The 11,871-nt window shown below is 31.5% G+C and overlaps 1 protein-coding gene across 2 annotated transcripts in view; it reads right to left on the reverse strand.

Annotated features, from left to right (window-relative positions):
• Nucleotides 1-10,761, reverse strand: part of LOC106466397 (catalase-like) — a 16,746-nt gene extending 5,985 nt beyond the window's left edge. Inside the window, exons 1-6 of one of the 2 annotated variants that reach the window (XM_022394819.1) lie at nt 10,448-10,761; nt 9,272-9,399; nt 8,661-8,812; nt 5,282-5,463; nt 4,824-5,003; nt 3,395-3,586 (exon numbers count right to left, since the gene is read on the reverse strand). In XM_022394819.1, the coding sequence (XP_022250527.1) occupies nt 3,395-3,586; nt 4,824-5,003; nt 5,282-5,463; nt 8,661-8,812; nt 9,272-9,399; nt 10,448-10,522 (909 nt within the window). In that variant the 5' untranslated portion in view covers nt 10,523-10,761. Of the gene's footprint in view, nt 1-3,394; nt 3,587-4,823; nt 5,004-5,281; nt 5,464-8,660; nt 8,813-9,271; nt 9,403-10,447 lie in introns of both variants that reach the window. The other variant, XM_013926685.2, reaches the window with a different exon arrangement.
• Nucleotides 10,762-11,871: the final 1,110 nt, after the last annotated feature.

An 11,871-nucleotide genomic window follows, 5' to 3' on the forward strand; every position in this document is an offset into this window, starting at 1 on the left:
ATAAGTTTTTAATATTCTGTTGTACAAAATGGTTAGTAAAGTATATTTACATTCCCCTTCTTGTTTCTTACAGCAATTGTAGCGACTTGATCACTGAGCTTTGCAGCTCTCTGCCACAAACATACTGTTTGTCATCGAGTGAATAATGCGCATGCATGGTTTTTCTTGGGGAAACACTCTAACTACGCATGCTTATGCAGCAGGTTCTCGGTCAGAAAGTGTATTGGTCGTACATTCAAACAAGCATATAGATGCTATCAACAAAGAACTAAGGCTCAATCTAAAAACAGTTAAACCCTCAAGTAATGAGGTATGTAAACATGTTAAAACTAATAAAAATTATACAGAACATATCTACATGTTATTAATCTTTGGTGGCAATTTTAAAAACTATGATAATTTAATATTAATAAATATTATTTTGAATTCCCAAACTACAAAAATTATGAAACAAACGTAGTCATATTGGAGCATTAAAAGCTATGAATAAAGATTTATCATTTCTAATTCATAAATACATTAATGCATTTAAATAAGCACTATAAAATTATCAATGAAGAAAATGATACCAAATCATTCACTGCCATTGATACTTCCAATGTATGGAAAGAAAAATTAATGGTTTAACTGCAAAAACAATAAAAAAAACTTTCATCTTGGTAATCTTGACATTAACATTGTTACTAAAAGGTCTGTTAACAGGTGCTTTAACAATTTTGATAAAAAATTAGTTTGTGAACAAAGTGTTGTGCTAGTCCATTGGAGGGCCTAAGCAGGAATACTTTGAACCTCCTCATACACCCTCTGAAAAAATACTATTTACGATATATCCACAAACCAAAAATACACTGATACAACACATACTAATACACTTGATAAAAAATCATTTTTACTCACATACTAACATCACTGTACTGGTATCTTTCTCAAATCATGCACACTGTGTGTTTACTGCACTTATCAACCAATCAGTGCATGCCCACTGCACGTGTGCTTGACTGAGATGTATCTTGCTGCTGCAATTTTCAAACATTCATCCATTACCAACTGATGTGTTTTTAGATTTCACTCATGCAAAACTTTTTTTTTAAATGGTAAAAATACTAAAACACCTAAAAGTCCTGTTGAAAATATTAAAAAACAAAGTCTATGTGAATCAGGAGTCTCTTAAGGTGCTAGGGTCATAAGTAACTCCTTATTCCTTGCACTATCACTGTGTGTGAAGACAAATGATTATATAAAATATTAACCCATTACCTGTGGATGACGGATATTTCCGTCATTGAAATTCTATGGCTCAGCTGCGAATGATGGAAATATTCGTCAGTCGCACATATATAACTATAACTCTATGCGAATAACAAAAATTACCATTTTATCGTGATTGATGACAACTGAACTGCTCCTGCCGCAGTGAATAGGTTAATCAAAAAGTTTCAGTATTTAGTGCCCAATGAATTCCCTAAATGCCGTGCAAGTTTTAATTCACAACACTACAATTTATCCAGCATATCTTTCAACAAACACATTGAATACCTACTGGTGACAACTTTAACTCACAATTAACTATTTATTTTGTACTTATTTGAACTTCCTTTCACAATAAAACTCAGTAAATAAGATATAACAAAGCTTTACATATCACTCATGCTTGTAAGTATTGTTGTCGTGGATAATAGCCTATACAATCACCTAAGTCTAATTATTAATTACTAATTTATCATATGTTTCACTGCTAATCTACTGCCATCTTCGGGGAAGTCCTGAGGACTATTTTCTGTATTGTTAATTGTAAGAATTCAATCCTGGTGGGACTTCTTAATGGAAGTCTGGTGAATTATTCATTCATCTCGAGTTTCGACATTTAGAGCTTTAATCATTTAAGTATTAGAATGTGTTCAAGAAGGTATTCAGGTTTTGCTGACTTCTATGCTAGGTTGACTGTGTTACCAGTCAGGTGGATGTAGAAGGCTTCTTTTATCTTTCTTTTTCTCATGTGTGATTCAAATCCTATTATTTCAATACTATTCAATTTTATTGTATGGTCTTAAATGACATGATAGGCTACAGCAAATAGATTGGTATTATCAAGTCTTGTATAATTACTATATAAACAATATATTTGCTTTTGTTCTGTGCTATCGGAACTATCTTACTGTAAATATGTGAATGCTTGCAAATACATCCATGTTTTTGTGTATTGGTAAAATGGGCAAATATCAGGAGCAAACAATTGGTGCATTTATTTGTTTTTTAGGTATTGACTTGTACATCACTTTTCTTTATATTTAATATCATCATATCATTTTGGCTGTTATGTTTAAAATAATTTTGAACCATTATCTTTAATTAATTTTTAAATTTATAAAGATTATATAGTTGTTGTTTCTTAAATTTATTTTAAGGATTCAGAAAAATTCTTATTCTCCTAAGCTGACCAAACATTATGGGATATTACTTGGATTACAGTTGAAAATGCTTAAAAGTTAGGGCACCTAACTGATGACTTAGCTGTCTTAATATATTCTAAAGATTATAGGTTTATTTTTGTTGTGCATCAATTTATAACAACATACTTCTAGTCAGTTTGTTCTATAGAGTTGGCTTCATTAATTAATTTAGAAGTTATCTGTCAGTTAACTTACTTTGATCACAATTTCTTACTGATCACATTTGACAAAGTCTTTTATGGGAAAAAGATCACACTGAAAAGTATAGTAAATAATAATTAACCAAATATGAAGTTGTATAATAATGTTAATAAAATTGTTTCACTGATGCTTCAGTGTTGCTATCAGCAGTCCGTTGTTAAGAACATTTTTAGATAAATTTTCTATGACCTTACTCTACCATTTTTGTACTTCTTTTTGTATTATGTGTGCATCACATGCACACATGCAAAACTGTATATGCATGCTATATGTCTTTGTCACATACATGAAAGGCCATATTCAGTCACAGGTGACATTACAATTTTAACTACTCCTGAGTAAAGCAGAAACATAAAAATGCATTGAAAAGCATAGAAATAGATCTTTAATTTGTTGCAATCATTTGTGAAGCAAAAAGGGAAGATGACAACAAAAGAAAAGGAAATTGAACTGAAAATATTTCAAGGTTATGAGAAATTGGAGATACAAAACTGTAGAAAAAAGGACGGAAAAATATATGACAATCTTGACAAGAATCTTGTAGAAAAAGAAGAAAATTAAAACAAAGCTTTCGAACATAGTAGTTATATAGTTCCTTCTTTTTTTATAGTTTTTATAAAATAAGTAACTGCTGATATAATGCAATATTCATAACATTAAAGAGTAAATTCATTTGTGCATGTGAATCATCAAACCATGTGGTTTTTCTCATAAAAAGACCTGTTTTGGGATATTTTTCTTACTTTTGTCAGATCAAATGGGTTCCAACGAAAACTCTCTGCTTCTTTGAATGTCATCACTTGAATGTAAAAAGTCCATGTTGGGTAGTTCCCTTCAGCTATGGCATTATACATATCCCGGATGGAATAGTCAGGATCACGTGCAGACAATTCAGCTGCTTTTTCTACAGGCAAATTTTTAATTCCTTGATCTGTCTGAAAGTTCACAAAAAGAACAAGCAAATAATTACCTCAGAAAATGATTTGTATCTACAAAACACAGACTAGTCACTTCTCTGTGTCACCTTGCACACTGAATTTTCCCTTATGTATTTTCTTTTTCCTTTATATGGGTTTCAGAATGTCTGACCAATTAGAAACACAAACAATGGATAGTGGAAGGCTAGCATATAAATTATGAACCTCCTATCTTCTGAAATATCAACAAATTTGTCAAACCCATCAGAGAGGCTCCCTCCATCTTATTGTAGCTTTAGAATAGTCATATAAACCATGTAGTAATTATTTAATAGATATTTATAACCAACAGAAAGAGCATTGTGTAGTATACCAGGTTCTTATATTCATTTGTTTAGTTTGGGATTAAAGTTGACAATTCACAACAAAAGCTTGTTGAGTGTTGACAGAAGTCGTTGTTCCAGGCAGTAATGGAATTATTTTAGCCTATTTATAGCTTAGTTAGAAAGCCAGATAACTTATAGTTGTTATGGGACATTCTATTTTAATGCCCGATATATTCTTGTGCTTTAAAATGCAACATGAATAATTTTTTTGGATAACTAACATAGTAAGAAAAAAAGTAGGATTACTGAATCATATCATCCAAGTGCAAGCAGCCCAGATGCCTAAAGTATGTGTAAAATTCTTACTTCTTACGTATAGTTATTATTATTGTTGTATATTTTTTAACAAAGTATGTAAAATTTAAATATGTGACACTTAATAGGTTAGATAAAACAAAATGAAAAGCCAAAGAAAGCAGATAAGAAATGGTTAGAAGCTGAGGCTTTTAGGATAAATAATTGTAATTGTTTTTTAAGATTTGCAATCATTCTTGAAAAACGAACAGAAAATGGTAATATTTATTTAATATTTTTAAACTTTTCATTTCACTATACACTGATGATTTTGCTACAGTTAGTGCTAGGATAAGGAAAATACGAGAGAAAGTTTTACTGAAACAACTTTTGATATTCGTTTTAGGAGGTACTAGAGGTTACACAAATGAAATATGTGGAATTAAAAAAAAATATTTTTATTCTTAGCATGAAAATCACCATTCACTGAGACTGACACAGTAAATGCTTCACAAATTCACAGACAAATCTTTAGTAAAAATACTTTATAAAAACATTATTAGAATAGAATTTTCTATTATTTCTCAATTGTACAAAACTAGTGTTCACTAGCTCCTATGACACACTAATCTTACCTTGTAGTGGAATTTGCAATAAACAGCTTCTCCATCAGAGTTCACAAGTTTAAATGTATGTGAGCCATATCCATTCATGTGACGGTGGCCATCTGGGATACCACGATCAGAAAACAGAAACGACACCTGGTGAGTGCTTTCTGGACGCAAAGTGATGAAGTCCCAAAACATGTCAACATCCTAATTTAAACATAAACAAAAGTTGAAAAGAATAAAACTATGGGTTAAATTTAAAAAAATTACAGGACAAAGATTCTTAGCGAAATAAAAATAGAAAATGATGGAATCAACCATTTTAAGTTTTATTGAAAATTACCATTATCATATAAATTTTAAATAAATGTTTTGTTTTACATATTGAAATGTTATATTACAAACATTTCTAACACATAACTTATAAAAACACAGAACTCTAATACGGAAAATTTAAAGTACAAGCATGTGTAAAAAATACCCACCTTCAGGTGAGTCATAGGATTACGTTTCTGAGTATGGATAAAACTAGGAAAAAGCATTGGGTCACGGATAAAAAATATTGGTGTGTTATTGCCTACTAAATCCCAGTTTCCTTCTTCAGTGTAAAACTTTAAGGAAAATCCTCTAGGATCTCTCACAGTGTCTGCTGATCCACTTTCACCACCTAGTGGATATGTCAAGAAATAAAACTCATAATGTAGAACTATAAATTCATAACTGAATTAATCAATATTATGAACAGATAGCTTTGAAGTTAAAGTGTAACAAACTTCACTACCCTCTTTGAGTGCACAAGAAAAAAATGACAAAATATCTGAACAGAATAAACTTATGCCATAAGTTTCAAACAGGAGATACCAATTTAATGTAAGCAGCTCGAACGTTTCTCTAAAAATGTAATTTCTGCTATTCACAAATCATCATCAGATAAAGCAGCATAAAAATTTTTTCATAAAAAACACAAGAACACGGACTACTTTCAAGAATTCACAACTGGTGACATAATACTTTCTTTGTATAGGTTTTGTTATATTTTCTACACACCTAAAAATATTCTACTTAAATATACGTTAAAACAACTTGCATTATGACCTTCAAAACTAACATTTGAAACAAAATCCAGAAATACTATAGATATTGTAATTAAAATGTGTTGTAAGTGCATAGTTGTGTTTATAATTAAATTGTGCTATACTTATACTTTCCATAGCTCTACTGGCTTATAATGCTGGAAAGATCCCATTACCTTTCTGATACGAAAAACATAGATATGCCTTGCAATAATAACATTTTCATTGACATCAGCCGCATGCCTCTCAACATCTACAAAGGGTGGGCTAAAATGTCTCCATATGAAATGGTCTATGTTTAGTTATTTTCAGTGTTTCTTAACCCAAATCTGGCATCAGACTTTGTATTTGGGTACAATATTTAAAACTTGTGTTCATACTCCCATTCACAAGCTATTATGACCAAATGTGGCACATGGGCTCATCTAACACGGTTGGATGACTTAACAGGATTTGTTTTCTGGGATGAACTCCATTGGGGTAACTATAGAAGTAATAGGGGATAAGGGCAGAGCTTCATTAGTACACAGGAGCCTCTGTGAATTAGGAGTGACATTTGAACAATAGAGTTGAGAATGGATATTTTATGCTAATTATTTTTAAATCTTTAAAATATATTTTAAAGGTAAATGATTGTTAGTAATTGAGTATTCAGTTGAATTAATATGTCTATAATTAAATCTCATTACTGATTTCAACAGTGATAGAATAATTAATATTCTTTAAAATAAAACAATTTTTTAAATTATATTAGAAACATTTCTAAGATATAATTTATAAAAATACAAAACTCTAAAATGGAAATTTAAAAGTACAAGCTATGTAGGATCCAGAGATAGTAGCCTATACAATCAGTTAAACCTAATTACTAATTAGATACTAATTTGTTTTTTCTAGATTATAATCACTTTGTATTATTCTAATCTTCTGTTCTTGAATAGACTATTCAAAAGGTTTCCAGAGAAGATTCATGTCTTGTAGACTTCTATGCCAAGAAGACTGTGTTATCAGTCAGGTAATGTAAAAAGCTTCTTTTACCTTTTTATATATAGTTCACTTCTCATTTTTTGAGTATTTTTTTCCCATTCTACTGTATGGTTTTTCTCCTCTGACAAGACTGTGACTCAGTTCACTTTGTAGAAATTATTAAATTAACCATGATAACCTCCAAAGACACAAAGATCATCTTCATTGTATTCAATCTATACACTAATATGCCAAATCTTGAAACACTACAGATACTCCAATGACAAATTGAAAATGACAAAACTTTCAAGGAATGCACCAAATTGACAAATTCCACAATAACAGAAATCATAAGTTTCTGTATTGACACAGCTTACTTTTAACATGGATGTTAACATTTGCAACCATAAAAAAGCATAGCATCTCCCCTCTCAGTAGTACTAATGAACCCATACATGAAATATTTTGAAGATAATGTCCTCAAAACAGCTACTCAAAGGCTCAAAATTTGGCTCAGATGTGTTGATGATATATTCTTAATATGACCACCTACACTAAAGACAATATCCAGTCATACCTACTGAAGTAGATAGGGTTGCTGAAGTAGCTAGGGTGGTGTTGAAGGATTATTTATGCTCACCTTTTATATATTCCTCACCCAAAAATAATTCAAAATTCATTTATATGGACATTTTTCATTGCAAGTATAACAGGTTACATGAAATATTGCTCAAGTTTCAATATATTATACAACTTATTTCATTTGAAAAAGTAAATAAGTGCACTTAAAGTGTTTCACAAGCTTACTTGCACAAATAGTTGTTGAGGTATCAAGAAATTATCGATTTCTTATAAATACCTGAAATATGTCATGGTTACTACAGAAATCACCTCTATAACCATTAACTTTGCCAAGATCATTGCCCATTAAAGTCACAAGCATTAAGAAAACACACCACAGTATTTCTCTGGAGGGAGGAAGGGGGATTAATTCAACCAAATCTGGTCAGATTGCCACTTGCCTATAAGACTAGAATCAACTATTTGAATGATTGCAACTGGAGTATAAGTTTTTCTCACTTCTGTGCTATGTAGGATACAAACTAATTAGTAATTCATACACAATAATGCTAATAATAAAGTAGTAACTAATTAATATTTAGACTTAGATGATTGTATAGGCTGCTAAACATCAAAACAATTGATATACAATTACTACAATCTTACTGTAAGTGCATTTCAGACAAAAGTTAAACAGAACTAAGCATATCCAAAAACAGGCTCAGAGACATCTTTAAGAAGAGAGACCTAAAAAAATCCACATGAAGCTTTTGGAAGCTCAACTTTGGTCAGCCCATGGGACTTAGGTTAACTTAATTATCCTAAATCCATATACTAAGCTCATAATGAAGAAGAATCATGATAAAATAATAAACATGAAATTTAATCAAAAATAAGAGTAGGCACGTTAAATATTTTGTTTGCCAAAGTAGCCAGAAGACCTGTGGGTTATGTACAGATGAAATCAGTGGATGACATCAGTAAAATGCACATGCTCTATAAGAGGTACCAAAACCATTTTCATATATTTCTTCACAAAACAGTTATGCAGTATTTTCACTTTTATTACGATCAATGAAACTTAATCTGACAATGAGACATAGTAAACTAAGATAATAGAAAACTGCACCTAACTATGTTTACACAAGTAGAGTCTATATGATAGTTTTTTTTATTTTTTTGTAGATAGTGCAGGTACATGTACTAGTTAATTTCATATATCTTTTCAATATATAAATGTATTTGGTAATATTTTTTAACTTACCAACAGTAGAGAAACGGACAGCTATTGGGGTTCGTTTTCCAATCTGGTTGAACAACTTAGCTTTGCAGTATTTTCTGATATCATGGGTAACTTCAAAATACCCAAAAGCCCCAGTTCCTTTGGCATGTACAACACGTTCTGGTATTCTCTCCCTTTTTGTATGATAAAAAAAAAAAGAGGCAATGACATTGTAATGATCATCTTTAAACAAACATTCATAAAATCTTTGCACTTTACTAAGTTACATCAAACCCAGAATTATATATATTTATGCAAAATAAGCAGTCTAAACCAAATAGAAAAAATTATTACAGCCCTGTGTGTTTACAAGTTGAAATTTAAATTTATTCTAGAAAAAATTTGTTCAGCTACATATAGAAAACGTTTTAGACAAGCAACTTACTAAATAACAATATACAACTATTGACATATTCATTAACCTGATAAATGTTTTCTACTAAACTCATGCACACTTATAGATACTCTGACCAATCTACAAGCAAGTTTTGTTACTACATATAAAGCCAAGTTAAAAGTTTGTACTTCTTCTAGTATACTCAATAATTTGCTATAAAACCAATCAACAGCCAAGTGCTGCCAGGCTCACTGACCTGTCAAAATGAGCCATTTCTTCCAGATAGACAACATCCTGTAGCAGCATGGGTCCACGAGGACCCACTGTTTGGGCATTCAATTTATCTCCTATCGGACATCCTGTAGCAGTTGTCATCAAATTTGACTGCTGATGAACAGAGTAACAATGTTTACATATTTCTGGTTTCCAACAACAACGAAACACAAAATGCCTCAATCATGGTAAGTATTTACTGTATTCCAATTGCATAACAATGTCTGAACAATACAGTTTTTGAAAAAGGCTTAATAAGAAAAAACTGAATGTCAGCAAATTATTTTTTTCCAAAAATTTTGTGTGCATTTTTTAACATGATTAAAATTTAATGTATAATTACATCTCAAGTTATATTTGTATTACAGGAGCAGTATAAAAACTTGTACTTTGATATGATTATGGATAGCTTTATATATCTTTCTACATTTTGAGCAGAAATATTAAAACAGTAACAAATTCAAGCAAGAAGTAAAACCCAATGATAAACACACATAATAGTATAGTCCGCCACTTGTAATGGTGAAAAACTTTTAAACTAATAGACTAACAATATGTATGTACAGACATTGTAAAGGGATATGAAACTGCAGAGATGTGTATATATATATATATATATATATATATATATACTGTATATGCACAGTAAAGTGCTTACTAAAAGTTAACAAAGTGTAGTTATGTAAATTATATGATTATACTTTATAGGTATGGTAAACATATTCAGATATCAACAGGAATGCATAATCCCATTCCTAAATTAACCTATACTATAGGCTGCACACTACATACAAATTACAAGTGTAGGTCACCATCACAACAGCTTTTTCTTTTTAATTAAGCACTGAAAATCAGTGAAACCGAAAGCATTAACAGGAAGTTGAATTTTAACTTTCAATTTTTACTAGATTTTATTCTGTACATTACGTTTGTGGAAATTTTGAAAATAACCCTACAATAGTAGAACTTTAGTTTAAGTTTCAAGTACTTGTACGTTGTAACTTGTATTGTGGAGACCTACATTGGGCGCTACTTGTATGGTTATTCAGCAACTACATACTATCACGCAAATTTCGAAATTTGTTACAACCAATACATTTACTTATATACTAACATAGTGTTCCTTGCATTTTTCCACACACACTTTTTTAATACTCACCCCTTGTTGAGCATTCTTAAAATCACTGAGCTGCTCTGCAGCTTTGTCTCTTTTGTTCTCCGATTTATGATCCATTTCTCTGAAGTGAAGCCTGAAATTTAATAATAAGTTGCAGATAAGCAATTGCAATTAATGTGAAAAGTACACTTATTTTAATACAAACAATACAAAGAGAGTAAAATGGAGGAAATATCAAATGATTTTCCTTCTACTGCTAGTTACTTCTACCGAACTACGTTACTACACAGTTTTACGTTATTTATTCAGTTCATTCAAGTTGTTCAGAGTGCAAGGTCAAGACGGAAAAGCGCGTGACGTGTCTACGTATCTAAACTTGCAAGTACGGACACCATATGGCTTCGCACCTGACCACAAATATTCTGACATCTATTTTTATCTATCAGTAAAACATGTACGACTATATATTTTATTACATATATTTTTATGTGGGTAAGGCATCGTCTAGGGCTGTGAAATGCAAGGGTCTGGTTGGCCAGCTACTTTTTAAATGCGCTCCATACTTTGAGCCTGTGTGAGTTATAAGTGTAATGGTAAGTTCCTCTTTTTGGCAGACAAGAGTACCCCAAAACTTAGTGATGGGTGTTTTAGCTACCTGTCTTCCTTATAGTCCATCATTTTAAATGTAGGATCGGCTGCACCCTTGTGTAGCTTTGCTTGAAAATGCTAAACAAATAAAGTTGTTTGCTTGTGTGCATAAAAACAACTACCATGAAAAATAAAGAAATTTCTGTTTGTTTATCACGAACCACAGCAGTGGTTCATAATAGAGATCGCCCATTTTGTTCTTTATTATTATTTAATATTGTTCCCCCAGCCTAGAGCAAAATTGGCTGTGAGTATTGTAATAAAACCTGGGCATATTACTAAACGCATCATTGCGTATTGTGTAAGGTAGTTTTAAGTTTGTTTGACTACCTAGCAAGCCCCCCAGTGGCACAGCAGTATGTCTGCGGACTTACAACGCTAGAATCCGGGTTTCGATACCCGTGGCGGGCAGAGCACAGATAACCCATTGTGCAGCTTTGTGCTTAACTACAAACAAAAAACTACATAGCAAATAACAACAGTCGCATAAGTGTAACCATTGACACCCAAGCGTTTTAATGTAGTCTGTGGTTTATATGGAGCCTTATAATATATTACATGCATATGTATACAGCTGAGTGCAGACTGTGGATGTAATTTAATGTTTATATGGCGTGCATGACACATGTACCATGGCAATTATTATCTTATTGTTGCAACTGTATTGATGACGAGTATCATTTGTTTATATAGATTTCCTGCCGTTTAGGACACGATGCTGCAGACAGGATCACAGCTTTTTGACCAGTGCATGACTGATTTCGGCCATGTAACACAAAGTCTAAAACGTTACATAAACGTCTAAAACATTATACAAA

This window comes from Limulus polyphemus, unplaced genomic scaffold (genome assembly GCF_000517525.1).
Source record: "Limulus polyphemus unplaced genomic scaffold, Limulus_polyphemus-2.1.2 Scaffold73, whole genome shotgun sequence".
Classification (NCBI taxonomy): Eukaryota; Metazoa; Arthropoda; class Merostomata; order Xiphosura; family Limulidae; genus Limulus; species Limulus polyphemus.